Genomic DNA, 26,534 nt, shown 5'->3' on the forward strand with positions numbered 1-26,534 from the left:
ATGAGGCCCATAGTAAGTGACCACGTCTCAGATCCTTAAGTCATCACTGGCAACACACTCCGGTCCCTGAAGGAGGAGGTAATAGAGGAGTCTTGACTGAAGCTAGGTGTCACTGAAAGTGTAGCAACAACTCTCGCTGCCGTTTCACTCCTTATACTAAGCGAGATGAGTTCTGCGGTCGAGGAAGGCTAGGATCTATATACATACTCGTATTTTAATTTAGAATAATCCTGGTCATTTAGTTTACAGTGCAGGAACATGACTGACTCTAATTTACCAGAAGCAAATGGAAGATTTGTCTTACACTCCCCACGCTGGTCAAACAGGAGGCTTGATGTTGGCATTTCTTCCTTAGTCACTTCTCACAACATTCAGGTGAAGAATAGGGGTGGCCCTATTCTACTCTGCTGGAACCACACGGCTAGCATAAAATAATCCTCAAGAACTTCAGGAACTCAATACATTTTCTGCCTCTAATAAAAATTATTTTGGATAAACATCTCTAAGAATCATGTATCTGTGCATTTTCTCAAGTATGTAGTTGTGTATTGTCAATTCAACGTTTGATTTTATTTGCCAGAACCCGAAAAGGTAGTCCCTGATGTGAGTTACGGGTATAGCAGTAGCTACGCATACCAGACGGAGTATCAGGACACCGCAGCTGCGGATCAGTATCAGGATACTAATTATAATACGAGGTAATTAAAGCCATTAACTTTCTTTCCATTCTAGTTAAAAAAAATCAGCTCCTTTTTGGGCAAATTAAAAATGTTCATTATATTTGAAACTTAATAAGACAAAGTATTAGATTAGCCACATTAGCCAAAACCAAAATCAATATTTAAGTTATAATTTTAAAAACAATATTAATATTTTTCTTTTATTTTCTAGTTACGATGAAGATGGGATGCAACCATTCTTCGACGAAACTCCACACGCTACTCCGCCTGCCGCTGGTAACTATTTTCACTATAAGTAAATTCACATTTAATTGGTCATGTTGTTTTTGCATTCTAATTTTAACTTTGCTAATTATAACTGTTGCGTGATAGATAATTTACATTTGACATTCAGCAAAATTACATAAACTGATAAGAATTTCCGTTTGACTGGATTCGCATTGTTGTGATTCGCTTCAGTAATTTATTGCGTCTCGTTTAAGCAATGTCGTGTCAATTTATTTACTCTCTGTGTGAAGAGTTCTCTTTTAACATATTTCGTGTTTTGTTTACCATTACAGCTCACCAAAAGTCAACGTGGATCGACACGGAGACTACACAGTTTACATATCCAGTGACTAGTGCTGAAGATACTTTGTTATCAAAATCTGTGCCAAGTACTATTTCGTCCTATCTACCTCAACCGCCTGTTAGTAGACAACAAGACATATATCAAGATAGTTATCAACAGTACGACGTACAGTTTGACGAACAACAGCAGTATCAACAATACGATCAACAAGAACAACAGTATCAGGTTGAGTCGAGCCAATATCAACAGGATCAGTACCAGGAGAATCAAGATTATCAGTATCAGCAGCACTACGATCAGCAGTATCAGGATCAGCAAACTCAACAACAAATGCCGGAGCAGCAATACCAACAGCAGTATCAGCAGCCACAGCCGCCGCTGTTGCAGCAGCAGCCGCTTTTGCCGCAGCCACCATTGCAGCAACAGCAGTTTAATCAGCAGCAGTTTAATCAACAGCAATTGCAGCAGCAGCAGCAACAACAGCAGCAAAAGCTGCCAGCACAACAACTGCAAGCTAGTGTTATGACTGGCGCAGCGACTTTGGGGTCGCTAATGGCAGGTGGCGCTAAGAAGCTCGGCAGCTTCTTTGGCGCCGCCGCAGCCGCTGTTGCTCCAGCTGTGAGTCAACCTCCTGCATCCGCAGCGATTGCTTCTGTACCAAGCAGCCAGTTCACCTCAACCGTTGCCCCCGTAACTCCATTTACAAGTACGACTACAGTACCGATCTCCGCATCCGTCCCAGATGTATCACCAGCAGTGCCAGTGTCTACAGTTACGTCATCTGCCCCTGTCGCCTTACCGCGGACTCCGTCTCTGAGAAGACAGGAGTCTATACAAAGACCTTCAGTGCGTCGGACTCGGACTTTACCTGACGCGCCGGAGGACTTACCCCCGTCGGGTTACGACGAAAGTGCCTACGAGGACGAGTATCATAAGACTGAATTCGATCAATCTGTTGACCGTGACAGGACGTCATTGGACAGGTATCATGATGACGAGTACGCGCATGATACCATTCATGAGGACGTCACGGAAGAACGGCGCTTGTCGGAGGAGCCAAGTGCTGGAATACAAAAGACTGCATCGCCCACGAGAAATGGCACTCTGATGAGGAAGCCCTCGGTGGACAGCTACCACAGTCAAGCGCCTTCAATCATCGATCGAAGAACCTCACAAAGTTCTTTTCATCAAGAGAAAATCACCGTTCCGACGACACAAGAAGGTACGTGTATTTTTTCATGAAAATAAATTTAAATTGTGTACAATATGCATTGATAGTTTTAAAAAAATACAGGAGTAGTAGAAAGAGATACAGATTTTGTACTTGTATTTTTGACGCAATACACCATCACAACATGTACAGCACGTGTCAGAACATTTTTCCTATTGTTACTCCAATAAATTCTAAGATCAGTCAAATTCAGCATATCAGAGGAGATAAATCTTTAATGCTTCAACCACACCAACGCGTGTAGATTGCCATCACCGGCACGATCACGGCGCGATCATAAGGAAATGACAGGTTGCGTGAACTGTCATGGGTCGCGCGACCTGTCATTGGCCTTTGATTGCGCCGGCGATGGCGATCTGCACCACGCGTTGGTGTGGTTGAAGCTTTAGACGCTAATTAGTTCTATTTTCTGCAGAAGCTATCGACAAATCCAAAGTGAAATTCCAAGACGATCGCACAACTTACCACGAGGTGCCCGAACAGACGAACGGGTTCCACGAAGAGCCGTACGATGACCATCCTGACGAATACCAGGATGAGCGAGAGCCTTACCACGAGCAGGACGAAACATATCACGAGGAAGACGAGAAGTTCGATGACCAGGAGCAGTTCAATGAAGGTGATGAGGAGTATCAGCAAGAGGATAGTGTATTCAATGAGGAGCATAGAGATGAAGAGGAAAGGATAGAGTTCCAGCCTGAACAGCCGAAGCTGACTCCAAAGCAGTGGTGGCATCGGGCGTATAACAAAGTCGTGATGCAGCTAAACGTGAGTAACTTTTTTATTTTAACGGTAAAAGCAGATATTTTTTTCTGGACATAATTTTATATTTTGATTTATTTCACGGGAGTATAAGTTTTCTTACTGTTACATTTGATAAGTTTTGAATTGAGTCCATACTTACGGTTTCTTATTTTTTTTATTATTTCATGAATTTTCTTTCTTTTTTTTATTTAATTACTTATATTTCAATAAGATCGGTATTTTATTTTATTTAACATTATTTATTTTATTAAATTTAAAACAGTTTTTATGGATACTTTTATCTGCTTCTACTGTCAATTTGTATGATGTTTTTTATTGTTTATGTATTTTGACAGTTTAGGGTTTAGGAAAATGGAGAATTAATAATTTTGCTTCAATTTTACTGAACTATTACGTCAAGTTTAACTTGTTTACGGATATACGTATTGACTTCAATTGTTCGTGGGTCATCTGTTACCGTTGTTATTATCTAATGAACAATAACTGCGAATCAAGACTGATTTTCATCGCTTACCTGCGTGCACATTCAAATTGGGTAAGTACCTTAATAATAATAATTTATGTTGATCGTTTATAACAATCACCACACTGAAATTCTTCGTATACAATATTATTTAATGCGTTGTTCAATTATAGTTAGAAGTAGATCTGTTATTTATACAAAAGGGTTGAAAGGCCTATATATTATTAAATACATCATAGTCCAACATAAAAAAAACGTAATTTTTTATGAGCTGGTAATTTTTTTTCGTATGGAACTCAACATTTGTCTATACATAGTTACTTAAATAAAGCAGGCACTATGTATAAAATAGGTAGATGCGTCTTCGTTGTTGAGATCTTTTGATCAGCAAACGCAACTCCCGTATCCCTTCTTACTTAAACAACAAATAATATGCATATAAAATATAATTAGGTACTTAATCATCGATATCTAGAAGAGTAACTGTAACAAAACTTTATCAACAATCACTACTGACGATGCAAATTCGTTAATGCCGATTCATCGAAAACTCTCCAGTTGAACGAACAACACAATCGCATATAGTTACACGCCTGCCCCGCTGGGCGGCGTAAGTGCAAAATGCGAAAGTGCTGTAAGTGGTCTGCTGACCCCTTAATGTGTCGACCTTGGCTGGCGAGGCATAGAGAGAATTATTCCTTTGTGCATAGTCTACTGCCAAATAAAAAGAAGATATGGTTAATGCACGTACGCGTGTAGTATTAATCCCCATAGGTACATGAGTATCTATACTATACGATACGTCTCTATAATAGCTTGTCCTAAAAAGTTCTCTAGTTTTTCGAACATTTAGAAATACCAAAAGATAAGACAAATTGAATGGAAATGGAGAATAATTCCAACTTATGAGGGCGATTCTCTCGTTTGTGTATTTGAGTTCGTTTCCGTCGTTCGGATATTTTGATGTTATCTATGGAAAGCTATAAAAAGACTACATTAAGACACCCCGTAGTCTAAAGACTTTTAGTCGGCCGATAGTTTGCTGTTGATCAGTATGAAGTTGTAGAAGTGCGGACACTATACCGATTTGGTATCAGCCGATTCCTACAAACCGACCCCACTATCGGCCAATAGAAAGTCAGGGTGTCTTAGACCACAGACTTTTTGTAATTATGGTGGAAGAGCGAGGTACTCCCAACACAAGTATCTTACGATTACTTTCTGGGAGGCCCCATCAACTTTATTGTAAAAGGTTTACTGAAATGAATATTTTTTTTGTTGGTTGATAGTTGGGTCGGTTTGTAGGAATCGGCTAATACCAAATCGGTAAGTCAGGCTGTTAATCAGTAAGGACAGGTATGAAAGTCGGGCCCAACTATCGGCTAACAAAAAATCTGTATTCTGCGGGGTGTCTAGCAGACTTATGGACTCGGAAAGGGATTAACACCGTATCACCTTTCGCGCGCTGTCAATTGTGAGGCGAGACGTCTACGTTACGGTGCGGATAAGTATGTATTAAGCTAAGCGTCCACTTGTCGGTATCGTACGCAACGGACGCATCGTACGAAACAAATCGTATCGGATGTGCGATGCGTACGATGCGGACAAGTGGACGCACTTATATGAGTTTCCATATAAATAATACCTACGATCCGTTGCGTGCGATAAGTCCGATGCTTACGATACCGACAAGTGGACGCTTAGCTTTACAGTATGGAGTTTCATACAAATAATACAGACCGCCCACGAGTTGATACGGTTACGATCCCTTTCCGAGTTGATAAATGTGCGACGTCCTTTAAGATGTATCCAACCAGTTCCATCTGAATTGGTCACCAATTAATAGTTTGACGTAAAGGATACATTCGAGAAAGACGTCCAATTCTCGCTATAATTGGACTTAACTTTGTCGCCTGAAAGGCTTCAACAAAGTGGTTGTTATTTGCACTCAATTTATAGTTAAATTAGATTAACTATAGTTTCAAAGTGTCTTTTTAACTAGTTGCATCGACATTGAATGAATCGTTTTGCGTTGTCTAGGTATTTGAAGGTTGAATTAGGCTGCTTTTATAAGTTAACTTCTTTTCTTAGGTTTATTGAGTAGGTATTGGAAAAACTTGCTTCTATTAAAACTTTAACCTCTCAGATTGTAATAAAAGCCTCATGCCCGTTTTCGCCATCAATCACTAAGTTTTAAGTGACCCCTATGAAAACAAAATTAATATTAAGTGTTACCATAGGGGTCACTTAAAAATTAGGGATTGATGGTGTAAATGGGCATTACCTAAACTTCTCACCCGGAGAAACATAACCTTGTATTAAAATAGAATTTAGTCCGGTTTAGTTTAGTATTTACTTGAAGCTCAATATCCAGTAGTGGTTTTAACTACCACTAAGGGGTACGATTTCACGCCACTATAAATTTATTTAATAAGCACATCGTACGGACTTAATTGGTTGGACGATCATAAATGGCGGACGCGTTACAGAGATATAGATTTGTACCTATGTTTGTAGTGTGTTTTTTACAGACGATTTTATGGTGTAACGAAACATTTTACTTTGAGATTTTTCTTAGAAAAAAAAAACCGATTTAATTGTTATGTATTTAAATTTAATATATTCGGTCTTTGTTATTAATTTTAGGCGGAACCTATTTAAAACTGTCTGAGGAATGTAAACGTACTATTTAAGAAGTCCTAGGTAAAATTAACATTTTTAATTAAGTCGAAAGCTTACAAAAGTACAATCACATTTTTTTCTGTATTTAGGCTTTTTTCTGTCTAAATACATAAAATGTTTTTTCTCGTATGCCCAATTTACTTAATTGTGTACTGCCTAATTTAACTTGAGTGTTCTTAAACAAATCAAGTTACAAACAAGCCCAATTCTTATGTAAACTTGTCTTAATAACTTTGCTTGTTAAAATATGTAATTCTACATATTTAAATTATTATTTTTTTAATTTAAACATTTTGAAGTTCAGAGAGTGCGCGGCGCGTTGCTCTCTCTTACGTGATTTCGAACTTTAATTGTTAAAATATTTTATTTTTTATATTGCTTACTACGAGTATATTGTTATCAATGTGGGTGGCAAATGTTGTTATGGAATCTTGCTTGGTTATAATTTGTTGGAAATTGAATATTTCAATCGTTTGCTACTTTCTTTAATTATTTATACGTGGACAAAATGATACAAAGTATTTTTACCCGTAAAGAACACGAAATAAGGTACTTGATACAAATAAGGCCTACCTANCAAGTACCTTATCATAAAATATTAAACTTCAATTATAGACGTCCACGTCTCCTTTAATATTATCTTTGAAATAGCAGAATTCTGGAAGTAAATACGATTTTCTAAAAGAAATTACTAGTAATAGGTATAGGTACATTGCAGGCCGATACAGACATATAATCATCTATAATGGCCAGACTCTACTAATAAATGGGTAAACTGCTTAATTGATCTTTATGTCTTATAGATTAGTGTCCACCCTCGTTCGTCTGTTGGGAAGTGACAATATTTAGGGAGGAGACAATTACTTATAAGCTTAGAAACACGTTTTCGAGATAGTTTCAATTTTTTAAAACTTTTTTAACTGTTAGTTATTTTAAAAGCTTTGACTTCTTTGACTACTGTATTATTTGGCTTCAATTACTTAGCAGAAAGCTCAAACTTTTTATGCTCTTTATAGTAAAGGAGACAAATTAGATTTATGTAAATATAAAAACTTTTTCTTAATTAGAAGAAAATGTAGTTTACCATAATCATACTATTTTTGAAGTTTTGATTACCTTAGTCTGAGGTTCATATTTGAATTTTCTTTTGTGGGTACACCTGATATAAATTATTCAACTTCGCAACTCTCTTTATTTTCATTATAAACTCATAGACATCGTCCTGTTTTTAAATAATATGCTCACAGAAATCCATATTTCATAGGAAAAGTCACGTTCAGTTTTCCCGAATGTCAAGTGTTTCCGGGAATCTTTTCAAATCTTTCTCTTCATGAGAACCTCCCTCGTACTTCTAGAAATATAAAAAAATTGAATTGGTTTAGCCGTTTCATATTTTGTCCCTAGCAACACATTTTCCGATTTTTATTTATAAATAAATAATAATAAATATCCTTGGACATTTTACACTGCGCCGCTAGCCCCAAACTAAGCAAAGCTTGTACTATGGGTACTAGACAACGGATATGAACATACTTAAATACTTTTTTTTTTTTGTAAATACATACATATTATACATAGAAAACACCCAGTCCAATACAAACAAATATGTTCATGCACACAAATGTTTGTACTGTGCGGGAATCGAACCCGCAACCTCCGGAATAGTAGTCCGATTCGAACCACTACACCAAACGGCCGACAAATTAAAAGTAATTTATTTATAATATTACAAATACCATGCCATAAAGTAATTACACCAAAAATAAGTTGGTGTATTCGATCTCCCGTCATCGCACCAAATTGCTTCATGTAAATCTTATAAACATAATATAATTTGCGGCTTAATCTTCACCATAACGAGAAACGCAAAGTGGCTGAATTCTGAAATAGCAGCCTATCAAAGACTACACTTTGACTGTGGTTCCGTCTTGTAGATTTAGTCTTACTCGTAATAATTTCAACTTTATTTATATCACGTCAAAATACACATTTATTCAAACCTTACAAACAACAGCTTCACGTAGCCCTAAGACCGATACATTTTCGTCAATTTATCATAAGTATCGTAGGGACTCAATTGGGCCCTCTTGTAATTTCGCAAACAACAATATTCCGCTTTTGTTGGTTCTGTTAAAAGCGTAACAATACTCGTTTATTCCTTGGTAACCGTACTCTGAAACGTGTAATTTCCATCTGTGATATAAAATAAATAAGCGTTGTTTTTTTTCTTATTAAATACCCGCTGGTATCCCGCTGTCTGGTCGCTAAGTAGCCTGTGGAGTCCTGCGAGCGCCTTTGAACCCGATCACCTCATTAGTTCAGTTGAGTTGCTCTATCCACGCACACACTGAGCTACGCATTCTCTTCTCAGTACGTTTACGGCCTTCGTACAGTGAACACCCCTCAACTGGGTGATTGAACTTAGAAAAATTCGAAATTCAAACTTTTTTCGATCAGTCGAAAACATTGCGCAAGCGATGGCGGCGGAAACGCGCGAGGACGCGATAGTGGCATCCTGCGGGCGACCGTGGCCCTATTGATTGCGACGCGAGCGCACCTATTAGCCATTTGTATGCAAATTTCTTTCGCCGCAGGTGTTAACTGCTAACTTTCAGTAATCGTGTGGATCCGGTGGTGTTATGTTGTGGAAGTAATGTTCAAAATGGTGCGAAGTAGGAAAGTGCAGGCGGCGAGCGAGGCGGACGTTCGTCGCGACCAAAACTTTCAGAGCCGGTCGAATGCGAGCGGATCGCGTTTGAGAGTCCGCCGCGGTTCGAGCTTGACCGATTTGGACAAGTTGAGATGTGGTGGTGGGTCGAGCGGTGGCGGTTCTATAGGCGATTTGATGAACATGTTCAGTGGTAGTGCTAACTCGGTGGGTAGTGATACGTTGATCGCTCGGACGGTTCCGTTGGAGACTGTGCGCCGGACTATGCCGCCCGTGGCGAGTCCGCCCGCCCACCCGCTGCCCTCTCCGCTCATCCACGTGTCCCGCCCCGTCGGGCCCTTGACGATGGCTCAAAGGACTCTTAGATTTAGTAGACTGCTCAAATATCAACCTTGCTCTGCGGATATTGCCATAAGTTTGGTAAGTGGTTTCACTTACTCTTTTATTCGCGAAATGTTTGAGTGAAATGTCGTGATTTTTTTTCATGTCGTACTTACACTGTAAATCATACCCAATCATTGAGGAATTTAGTATTCAAATGAGTTGCATGGTTTTCTGTAGACATTCCGCTTGCGACCGTTTCATTTCCAGGCAATAAGAGTTAGGTACTAAACCGTATGCAGATAAGAAATGTGTGCTAATACATGCAAATTATGGAAACTCTATCGGTTTTACTGAACGCTGTTAGGTGGTACTTAAGTGTTGTAATTAAACCGCAAATGGCAATTACTGTGCGCTCCATACTCGCCATTAAACATGTATTATTGACACGAAACGGGTTGACTTTATGAAAATTAAATAATTAAGATTTGTGTCTGAGCTGAATTTGAGTCCGTTTTTAAATGATTATGCATTAAACTTTCATGTAGTTCATCGAAATGTTAACAGCAAATTGCTATGATAGAATATTTTAACATAAGTATTATGTCATCAAGTAGATAGGCCTGCCATATCTGTTAAATAACCATAAGCTCTTAATGGAACATTATAATAACCCATCATGTTGTTATCCACATTTACTTATCATGAATATTATATTAGATACACATCCCAAGAGATTTTTCACTAGTAATAAGTATACATTGTTCCATCCAGGTGCGATTGCGGTCAAATACCTGCCTTGGCTAGCATAAAAAAAAAAAAAAAAAAACATCAAGTAACTACCTACTAAGTCTGATACTACCAATATACTTACTTATACACCTATCGCCAAAACAGCTCTCAAGACTACCTAACCATAGACTTATAAAGGTATGTTCACATTGATGTACGTGGCGTGCGCGGGGCGTGGGACGTTTGTATGAAACACGAGTCGCGATTTCACCCAAAAACATAGCTTAATATGAATATACCTTCAAACATTTTCAGAAGCGTTTTGGCATAAAAGGTTGTGAAATCAGCAAATTATTATAATTATACAAGTACAAGCTAAGAAAAAGGCAGGTACCTACCTACTTTATTTTTTGTGCCGACTCAACAAAAATACCCCAAATTGACATGAATCGAAACTAAATAGGATATAAAGATACATTCAGTCTCAAATGAGCTCTTCAGTCCCTATTGGATTTGACCTTTTCTTATCGCAGTAATAAAATATATTTCACTACAAAAATCACCTCCTCCAGCTGAATATAACTATAAACTAAATATCCTTCAGTAGAATAAGATTAGTGGGATTAGTTAAGTTAGTTTTAGTCCGACTGTAGTTGGTTTTAGCTCTATCTGCTCGTTGAATATTTAATTTTGTCTATAAACTTGTCTCTCGTCTGCAATTAGTACTGAAATTCTGGCTTAGGTTTGATAAACTTGGTATTCGATTATTTATTACCCTAGGAATCCAATACAGGAATATAATAACGATGAGAAACAAAAATACATTCGATTCAGGTGCGTCAAAAAATATAAGCTTAATTTTATAAATAGGTTGTAAAAAAAAATTGAACAGCCTAATTTGAATCCAGAATCCACTCATTTTAATAACATTTTTTCTAAGAAAAATGTCTTGGATTGGTGTGCACTTTCCTTTTTCCTAGAGGTACTAAGAAAATATTTTGTACACCATATCAAGGTTCAACTGCTCACTGTGGTGAGACTTTACTAGAACAACAAAGCTCTGAAACTTCTTACGGCGAGAAATAAAAGGATTAATTAAATTCTTGCACGTACAAAGACAGTTTTAAATACAAACTTTTCCAACTTATTTAATTTAACGAAGTATATTTTAAATAAGTACAAGAAGTAATAAATAGTTGTTAACGATGAATTTAAGTTTTCTGCTTTGTACTAAATATTTGAGTTGTTCTATAATTTGTCATGAATTTTTGGCATTCTGTAGGTACAAGACTATAAACTAAATTATGTATCGTCAATCTGTTAGTTAACGACTGACACGTAACAAAGCAAATCACTCTGAAACTTTCAGACATTTCAATTAAACTACTATAAGAACTTTGCAGGCTCCAAAGTTTTCAGAACTAAGCAAAATAGTCACTATTACAATATCGATTCTACTTGACATTTTATTTGCTATCCTTACACTTGACTCCGAAAGAGTAGGACGCAATGCATAAAGAAAGAGCTGCACATGACATATTTCAATGCATTCAAATTCATATTTAAATAGAAGTTCTTGCATTGTGGATTTTGTGATTGCTCCTGTTTACAATAAACGTTTGCTGTTGTCATTTAAAAATATTTTTCCATTTGCGTGCATCATTGATAGACTGCGTGCGTCTTTAAGTAAACATCTAGATTTTGGTTCCGATTCTGATTTTATTCAGCAGCGATAGGCGAGTTCTAGCGAATATATCTTAATACAGATTGATTCATCAGTCGATAAAATCGAAATGGTCAATTGATTGACAAACAATAAGCGGGACTTTGGTAATTTTTTAGGCATGAACCGATACTTACCTGGGTCTATGCGGTCTGAAACTACTTACAACGTATACCCCGCGCATGCCCCATAAAAATGTGAATATACCTTTAAATATTCGTTTACCTTTTGACCGGCTTTAATAAATTAATCTACGGGATCTACGCATGAGAACAATACGTTTCAATATTAAGATCTCGGAATATTAATTAGATTTGTGTTCCTTTGAAGGGAAAACTAACGTTTGGAGACATTCCGGCACGTTTGGTTTGTGTGTAACCTCGGGCTAAGTACAGGGTGTAAATTACAACAAAGGAATACAAGTAGCGTTTGTTTCTTTAACTTTGTGTTAATTTGAAAATAAAATAATTAATAATTAAGAAAATGATTAATTAACTTTAGGTGACAAAAAAGAGTTTGGTAATCGAGGCGAAAATCAAGCCAGATCAACGGTGTTGATATCGGAATGTTTAGTAGAGGTTAAGTAGTTCGATCCCATCCACTGCTTGACTTGAACTTACATTTAATTTTGCTGGAATAGCCTAAACTTACAAAAAAACTATTTCAGTTTTTGTCTTAATTAAAAACACCCTGTATACGCCCGAAGTTTCTAGTATTTTGATACCATTTGGAATACCTTTAATTATTAATTCAAGACGCTACAAAACACAAACGTTTAATACCGTTCTTAATTAGGAATTTCCTGGGAGGCGAATGTTAACGACATTGATATAAAAACGAAAACAGTGTTTTTTAATTGTGCGAATTCTTTTGTTTCTCGTAAACTCATTTTGCAAGTGACGTCTCCTGCGTTTTATGTTCCTCTAATTCAAAGCAATGAACTTTTTAAGTGCTTCTTATTATAAAATGTAATTACAATTCTTTTAAGTTAGCATTTTCCTCATTCATTTGGGTAAACAACTTTCGTCATAATTTTCAATTAAAACTTATTCGCAAAGCACAAGGGACGTAAATAAAACACTAAATTACAAATACATTTATTTATAAAACATAGTTTAACTTTATATCAAACACGTAAAATAGAACTTTAGGCATTGGTTAAGTATCCTCAAGCGGTTCTCTTGTCATTCACAACTTAAGATATTAATTAATTTTGTTTTATTTACACTTATTTTAAACTCAAGTCGCAATTAGAGTTATTTTAATTCACGCGAGACGCCTGTTACACTTAGTTTGAAAGATAACTTTCCTACAACTTATATTTTCGATTTATTTTACACAAGGGAAATTTAGTTAGATTGTAAAATTATTTAGTACTGTAGATTTTCCATCGAAACTTAAAACATTACAAATCAGGCATACTTTTTCATGAACTTGAGAAGATACTTAAGCTTAGGCATTTCTATGTTATGAATGCATCTGTTGAAGTCTCCTATGACCTTGACTGAGTGCGTCATCATCCTGGAGATGATGTCTTTGAGGCACACACTGAGGTCTGACACCTCTTTGAATCCATGGATGGCTATTTCTGCCATCACCACTGGGAATGGCGAAGTTTCGTACAGGAACTGAAATAATAGTATAATATAATATAGTCGATGAAATGATGACGTTGGCTGGCTTTTTGGGTAGAGATCAAAAGGCTTTGAAATTTCGTTGAAGCCTCGTTATCTGTTGACGCTTTCCTTAAATGTATGACAATGGGAAGTTCTCTTATTTAATTTTGCTACAATTAGCTGTGGAAGTTCTTCAATTTACTTTTTCTTACTAGTTAGTTCATACGTTGAGTTAGATTAACTTTAATCTCATTGGTTTTAGTTCTATAAGACTGTGCTGGCGTATTGCTTAGGGTTGCAAAATTTAATGTAATGAAGGGTACTTTACTAGGTTTTAATGTGAGAATTTCCAGATTGTGTCGTAAAAATGATTAACTATTTGCATGAAGCGCAGTTCGTCTGCTACTAAACTCTAAAATAGTAATATTAATTCAACTTACGACAGTCCTTTCCAAGTCCTGGCTTTCGTGGGAGCAGTTTCCGCCCACCTGCTGTTGCTTCTGGCATTCGAACAGCTTCGAAGCCGAGTACTTCTTCAAATTTTCCAACGTCTCGAAGTGGACTTGGAGTTTCTCTGCAGGAAAACAAAGAAGGATCTTAAGGCCAGGTAACAGAGAAAATGGCGAAAATGAGGTTTTCATTTTTCATTTTTGAGGTACTAAACAGTAAAATAAAAGGCTAAGATTTTTTTTGGGCATAGTTGAGGATATTTTCTAGGGCTATTAACGGATGGAAACACGATTTGATGAAGTTGACTCGATAGAATAAATTCCCAAAGTTACCTCTATTCGTTTTCTAATTATGGTTTTATTTTTAAAATAAGCGATTTGAGATTCTGAATCTTTTACTAAACTAAAGTTCAGAAATAACTTGAGGGCTTTTAACGGATGAAATTTTTATATTGCGTCTTATTTAGTTACTATGTTAAAAAATGTGGAAAAAATCGCCCATGACGGCTTGGACAATCTCAATCAGTCGCGCGGTGGCGCTTACGGAGGACGGACGCGTGCCAGTTTTTTGGCCGTGACAGTTCTCGATTTGTCAATATTTTTGACAATGATGACTTTGATGAGTCACAGTATAATAATACCAGTGTTACTGGAGAAAGCTAAAATTTTTGATAACTCCGAATATCAAATCGCTTAGGTATCTAAAGTCAAACGATTCTGAAATGTCAAGTGGACTAATGAATAACCCATTAAGATAGTAGCGCCCTCCTGTCAATGACATACCTGGAACGATAGAGTTTTGAACAACTAATAAAAATGCTTTGTCCTAAATGACTGACGGATATCGTAGAGACCTGAAAGTTGGAAGGTGTGTTCTTTTTATGACGTAGGCATCTCATAAGAAAAGATTTTCCGAAATGGGGTCATGAAATGAAGGGGGTGAAAAAAGGGGGCAAAGTTTGTATGGGACAAAGTGATTCCTTGGTTCAATCTACTTGAAATTTAGTTTAACAATACCTTAATATAATTCATGAAAGACGTGTGGAACGGGTAGAAAGTAATTTTGGCAGTCATTTTCTTCGAAGTTGATATCAATACTACTTAGTGCCTTTGATTTAATTACTTTTTATTTTTACAAGTGTTTGAAAAATCCATTTCAGATTGTGTTCAATGTCAAGTGAAATCTCAAATTGAAATGTCTCAATCTCAATGAGGAGACTCTGTATTTATTCCTAGAATTCCCCAAACACCGTCAAATTACCCTTTCGAATTGTGAGTGTGACGCTTGAAGGGAAGGAAGTCAACCTAACTTAACCAACTGCGTATTTCTATACTGTGTAGCTGGAAATTGTGGCGGGAGCTCTTTGACGCGCTGTTTTCGGCGAAGAATTGCGCGCGCAGATTTTGACAGCGCGAAATACCTACTTTAGAAGAAATACCAAGCCTTAAACAAAGCAATTAAAAATTAGGACTGACGTTGCGCCAAAATATCTGTGATCGCTTCGAACGTCTAAGTTTGGTTTTTCAAGCTCCTATAGGTTTGTTGAATCCACCGGCGACAGAAACTGCAGTTTTTCGTATTGCTATACATACTATTGTCGTGTTTTTATTAAATGATTAATATCCGAAGCTTAATCTAACCAGCTATTCTAAACAAAATGGTGTTAGGAGTGGAGAGAGTCATCAGTCACGGCAGTCAGAATCTTGAACCGTTAGGATATTGTCATCAAATTGGTCCCATTAGACTGCATCTCACTTAACACCAGGTGCGATTGCGGTCAAATACCTGCCTTGTCTAGCATAAAAATGAAAAAATAAGTCAAAAAGAACTGAGCTTAAGTTCACATTATGTAAAAGTCACCGACTTTGATCATGTAATCCTCAAACTGTACCTTAAGCTTCAAGACATAAAAAATCCGAATAAAAGAATATCACTTCCCTCCTTATCATGACCTTTTACATCGTCGCGTGTAGGAAGGAACTTTGTTTGTCAAACAATCCTGTATTATAATTTATATAATACATTATACAGTTGCCTGCATACATGTCTAAATACTAAACACAAATTCTAACGTTGTTTATAATTACGGTTTGTTTTGGACACAGCCAAAGGAAACTCGCCGAGTCCAAACAAGGAAGTGAACTGCAAATAAAAATGGGCCGCGGTGACAATGGACGTAGCAAACAGTCGTGCGTAAACAAGAAATGTTATGCCTTGCAATTTAATTTACAAGGAAAGTTCTTGGAGATGTTTGCACATAGGGTGTGTTATTCTGGGAAGGCAGAGAAATCTCTTTGGTGGGTCAAAAAAGAAATGATATGCGCCAAGAAGTAAGCGAATTGGAGACTTACGAGCTGATATTATTTCTTCGTGCTCAGTACTAGGGATTGCAATCCGGTATCATTTTCAATCCGGCCGGATTTCACCGGATTGACGCTAATCCGGCTGGATCCGGACGGATCCGGCCGGATTGCAAAGTAACTTGGTCTAGTATTTAGTGATTTTTAGTTTTGATAATAGTACATAAAAATAAAAAGGAAATACGTATTTATGCAAAATAAAGTCACTTTTATTTATATTTTTCGGTATTTTGTAATTTTTGGTAAGTACTAATTTGTACTAATAAAATTATGAAAATTCTAAATAATAAAGTTAGTAATCAGTCTGACTCTCACTTATTGATGTATGTAAGTATCTGAAAGTACTTAAGTAATAATACTATTAAACTCTTATTAATAATCTAGGTACACAGACTTAAATCAACAAAACAGTCTTTTAAATTTGTACCTATAAATTCAACTTCAGTTCTTTTTAAGAAACAATCTGACTCCTAAGAAACAATAAAACAAGAAGCATTTATTTTTTGCAAAGGAAAATACAATGTAGTGTCGCGGCACGTCTAGCGATCTGGCAAATGCGCGCGCGCTCGAGTTTCCCAGTTCACGTTCGCGTATTTTTTGCTTTACCGGATCCGCCACCGGATCCGGTGCCGACTCACCGGTTGTTATTTTAAACATTAACGTACGTGAAAATGATGTATTTTCACGTTTTCCGAGTACACCGTAAACAGAACGGTTTTAGTAAACACGCGTAGGAAGATAAACTTACGGGCTGGCATTTAAATTTGTTTTTATGGAACCTTTTTAATGCTGGAAATGGATTATAATTGAAGGTAAATAAAGCTCCCGTGTTGCGGTAACCGTGGGGGTACTTTGTTATAATTTAACTTTATGTGAAAGGACAATGTTCGTTCTCCATACATTGTTCGCCTAAAGAACCAACAATTTTGACATATTACTACCCGAAAGCGAAATAATACGATTCTGTGTGTAAGAACAATGATTCCTGATGGACACTTGCCATAAAATTAATGATTAAGAATATTAAATCACAGCGATTTTATAATATGTCGTTTATGACAACATGGCGTCTAATGTATTGTGTGAATGTATGAACACCGATTCGCGAAAAATGTTTTGTATTGTCGTCACGCCGAGTCGCAGCCAAATAGTATAAAATAATAGAACAAGTTTTAGAAATACAACTCGGCATTCCACTTTTACAATATGCCCACATATTGCACGTAAATAAACAACATGAATCGTAGGTTGTTTCCACCCTTGTCATCTGACACATGAAATAAACTCCTATTGTATTATAGATATCGAAGCCGAATCGTATATAATAATAGAATGGGTTTTGGAGATCACTCGGGGTTCCACTTTTATAAAATACCTACATATTTTAACCTTCAAGCGGGCGCGCGGCGTCGAATCGACCGCGCCTAACACATTTTCGTTCATAACTTTTTTTTTACTTTTTACACATATTTCTCATTTTTAGTAGCCTGTCACTTGCTCATTGTGAGTGAAATAAAGAGCTTACCTCAGCTCTCCGCGCTTTTCCCAAACCATGGCTTGCTATTGTTTCAGTCGCGGCGCCGGCGTCGAAAGCACGCCACGCGCCTGTCGTCGAAAAGGTTACGCGCGACTCTCTATGCGATATAACATTTCTTCGGCTATCACCCAATATTATTGAATTAAGCTTGCAATACTCTTTTTTCTTATTAAATAAGTCGTAGACTGCTAGTACAAAGTGAAATAACAGACTATAACCTGCCCAGGAGTATGAAGAATAATTGTACCAAGTTTCGTTAAAATCCGTCGAGTAGTTTTTGTTTCTATAAGGAACATACAGACAGACAGACAGACAGACAAAAATTTTACTGATTGCATTTTTGGCATCAGTATCGATCACTAATCACCCCCTGATAGTTATTTTGAAAATATATTTCATGTACAGAATTGACCTCTCTACAGATTTATTATAAGTATAGATTTTATTACCAGGTTTTATTTTCGGTATGCAATACCGAAGTGGAACCTTTTAGATCTGTGTCATCCGCCACGATTAGTGAAATACCGGGGTGGTTGAAACTTGATTTGATCCATCCGCCCCGTTAAACGATATACCGGGGTGGTTGACACTTGATGTGTTCCAACCACCCCGTTGAACGCTAAGACTATGACTACCGGGGACGTTGAAACACTTTTTCCCATCCACCCCGTTGACGGGGCAGATCCACCGGGGCCGTTGGGACTAACCCCAATAAGTACGGTAATGCCTCGTACAGATTTTATCGGCAAAAATTATGGAACTTGATAGGTTTTAGACCATGCCACGCACCAAAACGTCCGGAAGTTGTAATAGTATTATAGAATANATGCCACGCACCAAAACGTCCGGAAGTTGTAATAGTATTATAGAATAAACGTTAAAAGACTTATTTATTTAATTTTTCAATGCTTAAGTGTCCATTAGAATGAAAGGGTGCTTAATGTATTAAAAAAAATAGAAAATAATTATGATGGGTTAATGTTTTTGGGCGGTTTTTTAGGCGGTTTCTGACAATGTCCTTTTGTTATCTATTACAATGGTGGGTACGTTTCCTTGTGTCTATGTATTTTTATCGGATCGTAACGATAATGCTTTTTTATAATCGACAGTAAAAAAACTAATTATATGGTATGGAGTACAAAATGTTTAAAATCTTACTTTCTCGCGAAAATGAAAAAACTTTGATTATTACAGTTTTATCATCTTGGTATAAATAACCAGATTATACATTTAAAAAGCTTTTAAGCCACAAATGTTTGCATAAAAATAATAATACCAAAAGTCTACTAAATATTTTAGATCAAAGCGTAATACGCATACGTAAAGTTTCTTAGGTTGGGTCATCTTACTTTATCTTTAGGAAACGTCAAAAGTCTGTCAAAATCCATACAAAAAACACTGGTTATCGTTATAGTTACTGTTAAAATAAGATGATGCAACTCTGCAGCTTAAAGTTTGTCGCTTTGTATAATCGAGTGTCGGTTTCCTCACAAATGCTTGCAAAAGCCCCTATGAGTTTTTTTTATTACCTGGTAATCTCTGTACTCTCTGGTACCCCAAGGCGAGGCATAGGGTCACATTCTCGTCTGCCAGCTGCAGGTTTTCGCCAAGTAACTTCACTATGCTCTCTTTGCAGTATGTGCCGTTGCGTGGCTTTCTGTCGTGGATTATTACCTGAAACAAATAGGCATTTTCATTCATGAAAATTTGAACCGATTGTCAGATTTTTCATTTAAGATTCTACTTAATAATATACGATGCTCATTTGTTGGGTATTATGCAGACCATATTATTATGTTATAAATGAAACATTACTATCTAGTGAAGTTAGTTCATTACTCCAATTTCCCTAGCATTTTTTTTGTAATTTAAAAAAATAACTTTTATGCTTTATATGAATGTTAAGTATGTACTAGCATCTAGTCAATTATATACTTAATTGTGTAATTGATTTCCTATATATTATGTCACCGTTAAATTGTGAATACCGTTAAATTATAATCTGATGTAGTTAGATTACAATCTAAACCAGCGGTTCCCAAACTTATTTAGTCTACTGCCCACTTTGAGAATAAATTATTTTTTAGCGCCCCCCATTTTTGTAGTCAAGAGTCGAGCTCAGTCGGTATCTAAGAGTCCTCCTAGTAGATGACGCCTCCCAAGCCTCTACACAACGTTCCGATTTTTTTTCTGGGTCTCTTACCGCCCCCCTTTAACCTTCAAGCGGGCGCGCGGTCTTTTGTAACGGCAGCGGTCGCGCGTAAACGAAAAGACCTATAGGGTCTAGTAGAGAAATAAAGCACTTGTTTTCCAATAATCATTTATTATTTTGTACGCCGATATATTGTGATTGTATTAAAGTCATAAATAATTTTAATTAAGTTAAAGAAACAATTATTTAATCAATTAACATAACGCAAATATAATTTGGATCAAAAACCAATTTTGGAACACAAAATCTTTTAAAATACCTCAGAATGGTTTATATACCTGGTAAAAACGATAAAAATGGCAAAATAATGATAAAACATAATTTTATAATTTTGGTTCAGTTTAGCTTGGTCTCTCAGCTCCGATTCACTCTCTTTTTCATCTTTTCTTAGTAATGCTTCTGTTATTTCACTTTGTACTAGCAGTCTACGACTTATTTAATAAGAAAAAAGAGTATTGCAAGCTTAATTCAATAATATTGGGTGATAGCCGAAGAAATGTTATATCGCATAGAGAGTCGCGCGTAACCTTTTCGACGACAGGCGCGTGGCGTGCTTTCGACGCCGGCGCCGCGACTGAAACAATAGCAAGCCATGGTTTGGGAAAAGCGCGGAGAGCTGAGGTAAGCTCTTTATTTCACTCACAATGAGCAAGTGACAGGCTACTAAAAATGAGAAATATGTGTAACAAGTAAAAAAAAAGTTATGAACGAAAATGTGTTAGGCGCGGTCGATTCGACGCCGCGCGCCCGCTTGAAGGTTAATAAAAAGAAAGAAAAATAGNGCCTGCAGCGCCCACAAGGGGGTGTTATCGCCCACTTTGGGAAAGACTGATCTAAACTAACCTAACCACTGTTAGTTTACAATATCACGCATTATATTATAAACCGACGGAGTTCACAATTTCATGATGACTTATACATTATCTTACCTGGAAATATAAAGATATCTGCTCCAAATACACTGTCATGTAGTTGATAGCTTTGTCAGCTTCGTTCTTCATAAGCAGCTTGATCTGCGAGACCAGCGTGTCCATGTCTTCCCTAGACTTTTGGGTCCGCACTTGGATGTCCGCAATGAGGGCACGGTAGCCATTTATTAGGTTGTCTTGGAAATCTGTAGTCTACGAAAGATAAAATTGTATAAATAAATTATTTTTTGCAAACACTTTAACATACAATTAGTGAATATACATAATAAGCACTCCTGCATACGACGCCGCCGCCGCGCCGCTGGCGCGCCGCGCCGCAGGCGAAATTATGCTTTGACGGCGCGGTGGCGGCGCGGTGGCGGCGCGGCGCAGCGCGTATGAACAGTGCAGTGCAAAGGCGCGCGGCGGCGGCGCAGCGGCGGCGTCGTGTGCTGGAGCGCTAAGCAAACACCGAAACCAATATAAAAAACGAAAGTATTGGTTAGGATTAGAATAATGTTTCCTGCGTTACTCTGATGAGTGCTGCTGCATAGTAAAGAGATCAGTGCCCTAAAAAGAGCAAAACACTGATTTTCAGTCAGCTCTTGCTAAATACTCGTAGCACATAAGCTTGAAATATTTCTTTTCATTCTTAAATTACTCAGTAAATATCTTTATGTACAGACAGTGAAACTAAAATGGCAAAAACTTAAATCAAACTCAAGAATAAATTCAAGTCTTTGATTGATTTTGTTGCAATATTTGGACTAAACATTGGCATGAATCTGTTCAGTGTAGTTTTCTCGTGATACTGCGACTGCGGTTGATAATGTTCGCAATGCTTTGCAGTTGACACCAGCCCGGAATATTCAGGTGTCACATTCCGATTGGACCTAGTATTTCATACCAAACTTAAGACCCATTAAATTAAGCTAGCCTATTAACTAAAGTAGTCATGAATACCTTCACTAATTGGCAATTAAAGCGATAAGCTAATAAAATATTTGTATAATTTCAAAAACATAAATAAGAACGAAGTTCCAACAACTCTTAAATCTTTAATTAATGATTTGTTAAATTGAGCGTGGCAAATGCCGCCCTGGGCGACGTTTGATGGGCTAAATTTTCCCTATAAACGTTTTAGAGAATACAAAAATGCTTAGTAGGGCGGCAAAAACTTTACGACCAAAGATTTTAAAGGTAAAACCATAAAGAGGAAAAGTGGTGACAAAACATTTCCTTGCAAAAATAAATTGTTCCTTGGACTTTTCGTAGAAAAACTTATTTTATTTATGGTTCGTGGCGAAACTTCCTTTGAAAAACCGCGCTAATTAGAGTTGCAGTCAAAGTTGTTGAATATATTGTTTTAGATTTTTAAACGTAATGCAGTTTGTACCAGAGTTTGTTATTGCTGGTTTTTGTAGAGCGCGCCCACTTCGTTAAGCATGAAATCTGTTCATCATTCGATATATTTACGCATGGTCTGCGTTTTTTTTTTCCAGCGAAGGCATTTATTACCTATATGCCTAGGTAAAATCTTTTAGTGTGCTTCATCAATCATGCATAGATTGTACTTGCTCTTCAATTTAGAAAAAAAAAAATGATCCGTTTATTGACAGCACTCAGACAATCATGAGTTTTCAAATCGTTTGATTTGTTTAGCAATATGAATGTATAAATAATAATTGTAATAACAAAAATATGAATTAAGTTTTGAAAATGTTTGAAAAGATTCGATAATGCCGACTGATTGAGATGTCACGCACAGCTAAAACTAATAAAAAAATAACATTTCAAATAAGTACCGTATTTTAAATCCTTCGTTTCTCGTTAGTTAAAAAAAAAATCAATGATATTGTATTAAAAACACGTTTTTACGCGCGAAAAATGGGTAAAACTGCTCTTAAATAAAAATAACTTTAGTCAGCAATGAACTGCTTGAGGCAACTATTTGTTGAACAGCACAATCGCACAAAGGGAACTTACTTGCAACGTCACAACAGTGAAAATGGAGAGAACGGCGAATATGGCGTAGCGACTCATCTCCCTGCTTTGCTTTCACTTCCCATATCAGCATGTTGCGTTCAGCATTTTCAAAACAAAACCTTTTATTTTTCTTTTTGATCACCACCCGTGTTGCCTGCACGCTAACAGTAGAGCGACTGGATGTTTGGTACGAGGTTTGTTTAGATTTGAACAAGTCGAAACACGGTTTGTTATGTTTGTTCAAAATGCGACTGCCGATATGATGACTGTGGCAGCCGCATTGATGCAGTTTATGATCGGTGTTAAATTGTTTTCAGTTAGCGTCATGCGGTTTTAGTGTTCCGCGGTGCGCGAGTGAGACGGGCTAAATAATATAAAAATATATTTTATTGAGATGCTAGAAGAGAAAATAAACTACGAAAATGGTCCGTTCAATTTCGATTAAAACATTGTAAGAAAGTGTATTGTCCTCAAAAATATTTGAAGCCATAAATAACAAAGGTTTCGGTTTATAATTAAGTTAAAAACTAACTAACAGTGTTTAATCTGATAACATTAAAAAGATTATGGCACAGAAACAAGTTAGATTATATTATTTGTGCAAAAAATAAAATGAATGAAGTCCCGCTGAAAGAAAACCCACCCTATGAAAGCGCCATCTATGAGCAATGCATTGAACCAATACTCCACGCCTTTTCAGGAGTATCCCGGGGAAATCCATAGGGGTCGCTACGGACATTTTTGCAGCAGGAATTAGATATTTTTCGTTCTAGGCAAAATTATTATAACGTGCTACGGAACCACAGAACTAAATGTATTATTTCAAAACATTATAGAGTACGACTAATGTTGACAATAATATAGGAAAACTATGAATGTACCTGCCATTCATTCATGATCGTTAGTGACAATAGCGACACAGTTAAATATTTTGTTATGAATTATATTGGTGAAATATTATCATGTATTTAATATTCAAGCCCTCAAAGATGAAAAGACAAGTAAACGTCTAAAAAAACTAAAAAAAAAACAAACTTAATATAATACAATTTATTGTAAAAAACAGATTTTCCTTAGATTCCAGAGCCATCTGTTCAATACAGCAAGTATTCTCTCATAATTGGTAACTTTTAAGATTAAATGCTGCTCTTAATTTATCATTGAAGAGGTCGCTATTAGTTCTCTTTCAAAGTTTAGCTATCCTCTAAAGCATTGACTAATATTAAGTCCATGCCTTAAAAATGCATGACATAATTGTGATTTAAGTTACTGCAATATTTAACTATGTTTGAACAGATTTTATTGGATACTAGCTTTCCGCCCGCGGCTTCGCCCGCGTGGAATTTTGTCTGTCACAGAAAAACTTTATCGCGCGCGTCCCTGTTTCAAAAACCGGGATAAAAACTATCCTATGTTCTTTCCCGGGACTCAAACTATCTCTATGCCAAATTTCATCAAAATCGGTTGCGAGGTTTAAGCGGGAAAGCGTAACAGACAGACAGACAGACAGACAGACAGACAGACAGACAGACAGACAGACAGAGTTACTTTCGCATTTATAATATTAGTTGGGATAAAAGTCTCACATTTTGGGTGGTGCTTAAAAGAAATCAAACTTTCTTGCACAGTTGTAAAATTATTATCATCATCATCATTTCAGCCACAGGACGTCCACTGCTGAACATAGGCCTCCTCCAATGGCTTAACCACATCGCACGGTTGGTAGCGGCCTGCATCCCTTCCCGACCTTTATCAGGTCGTCGGTCCACCTTGTGGGTGGACATCCCAGTAAGCTGCGTAAAATGATTATACATTATTTGAATCTAGATTCAACCAGCTGACAAATTAAAAAGAGCTAACTAAATCAAGATAGTAATTTCGCCCAAAATTTTCTATTAATTAGGTAATCCTGTATTGACTGTCGGATTAGTTAGATTGATGAGTCGATTAGACGGCGTCTAAGTAAGCCGCAAGGTCTCCTCGTAGACGCCTCTGTGTCGTAATCCCCACTAATCTACGTTTTAGTTTCACTGAAAATCTATAAGTGGGAATACAGGCTTTTACGTAACGTGTTGTGGTTGATGGTGTTTCCAATTTAGAGTAATCTCTTATTCTCTTTCGTAGTCACGTCGGTCGATAGTAGTAAAATTCTCTCTACACTATCTGTTATTATAACGTTGATATAGTTCACCTGTAATGTATGAAGCTAATAGTCCTAAAAATCGACATAAAGGCCTCCTCCAAGGATCACCACAAAGATCGGTCCTGCGCCGCTTGCATCCAGGCACTAGTACTGCTTATTGTAAACCTTTGAAAAAGCGGCTGACAAAGGTGACTGAGATTCTTGCGCTGCTTCTTCTGAACACTGGTCCACTTTATTGTCCCGAAAGTGATAGAGTTAAAGTTATTTAAGTAGTTATCTAATACCTAACACAGCAATCACGAAACTAAGCATATCTGATCTGTAGGTAACGATTGTTTCACTATCTGAAAGTCCAGGGATTTTACACTTATTACAAAAAGTACATAGAAAAAAACCACTCAAATGGATTATCAGATCAGCTGTAACATAGTAAAGGGAATATTAAAACTAACACCGATTGAGAACACACGTAAACCCACGCTTGTGTGAATGGAAAATAAATTTTACGATCCTCTTTTTGCTATGACTGTACGAGTAGGACACAACTGAACTGAATTATTCTGCCTGGTGTAGCGGGATGAGTTCTACAAATAAATAAAAATTAAAACGTATTCATTGTTATTTTCCCACGCCTATAAATGACCCAAATCCAATTTAGGTCATTCAACATTTAGTGCTTTTCCAGATATCTGATAAAAAGTTGTTTTTAAAAAGGTTTTAGTCATTACGAGAGAGTGAATTTTGTGTTGAAGCTGGTTTTTTATCCAAAAAGGGTAAATAATATATTTCTCACTTACCGTCTCTCATTTCTTTTTCTCGCAATCTAGCTTTTCAGTTTAAACCGTTTCTATGCAAACTTGTTTCCGAAACTACTCAAAGAAAGTGCGGATAACGAAAAGGAACGAATTGCATCTAGAGTTTCTGAATGTGTTTGGCGCGAACGCTCTTATTCGATGACATTGGATTTGGAAAAGCGGTATGATTATTCCTTTTGAGTCTGGCTTTAATTTTTGTAGTTAAATCAGATCCTGGTCATTTAATTGAATTTAAAACTGAGTTCAATCAAATGGCATACATTTTGGTCTTGGTGATGGATATATTTAAGTAAAAGCATAGCTCAAAGGTCAAACTGTAAATACTCATGTAGGTTCTACATACATAATAAATATCGCATTTGGGTCTTTGTTGCTTTCAGTTTTAAATATAACAGGAGCTTAAGATCTTACATTCAATTGAATACAAAATTATAGAGCAATACAAAAAGCACCATTTTTTTCCCTTCCTACCCAATTTAGTTACTGTTGCAAAACACATAATTGCGCATAGCCAAAGTCTACCACGGGCTGTGCATTCGATTAACAGTTTGTAATTACGCGGTTAGCTCGCTTAGCTCGATCTGTTTGTAACTACGTTAATGAAATTGCAGCGATTATCGGCCGCTGCCACGGGGTGTCAGCAATCAATGGCTGGTTAGATTACAGTGTAA

At 36.8% G+C, this 26,534-nt stretch overlaps 2 protein-coding genes across 2 annotated transcripts in view; one reads left to right on the plus strand and one right to left on the minus strand.

The window, feature by feature from the left end:
- Positions 1-3,919, plus strand: part of LOC114357243 (uncharacterized) — a 67,489-nt gene extending 63,570 nt beyond the window's left edge. Inside the window, exons 15-19 of the mRNA XM_028310766.1 lie at positions 581-698; positions 892-956; positions 1,241-2,473; positions 2,898-3,250; positions 3,884-3,919. Coding sequence (XP_028166567.1) covers positions 581-698; positions 892-956; positions 1,241-2,473; positions 2,898-3,250; positions 3,884-3,919 — 1,805 coding nt within the window. The remainder of the gene's footprint in view (positions 1-580; positions 699-891; positions 957-1,240; positions 2,474-2,897; positions 3,251-3,883) is intronic.
- Positions 3,920-12,993: 9,074 nt separating this feature from the next.
- On the minus strand, positions 12,994-22,974 carry LOC114357224 (uncharacterized). The gene is made up of 5 exons (XM_028310741.1): positions 22,906-22,974; positions 20,941-21,132; positions 19,329-19,473; positions 13,893-14,026; positions 12,994-13,464 (listed from the first exon to the last, which is right to left on the minus strand). The coding sequence occupies exons 1-5, from the start codon at positions 22,960-22,962 to the stop codon at positions 13,249-13,251; spliced, it is 744 nt and encodes a 247-aa protein (XP_028166542.1). The 5' UTR covers positions 22,963-22,974; the 3' UTR covers positions 12,994-13,248.
- Positions 22,975-26,534: the final 3,560 nt, after the last annotated feature.

The sequence above is a fragment of the Ostrinia furnacalis genome, unplaced genomic scaffold (genome assembly GCF_004193835.3).
Source record: "Ostrinia furnacalis isolate ACB-3 unplaced genomic scaffold, ASM419383v2 OfSCF3085, whole genome shotgun sequence".
Classification (NCBI taxonomy): Eukaryota; Metazoa; Arthropoda; class Insecta; order Lepidoptera; family Crambidae; genus Ostrinia; species Ostrinia furnacalis.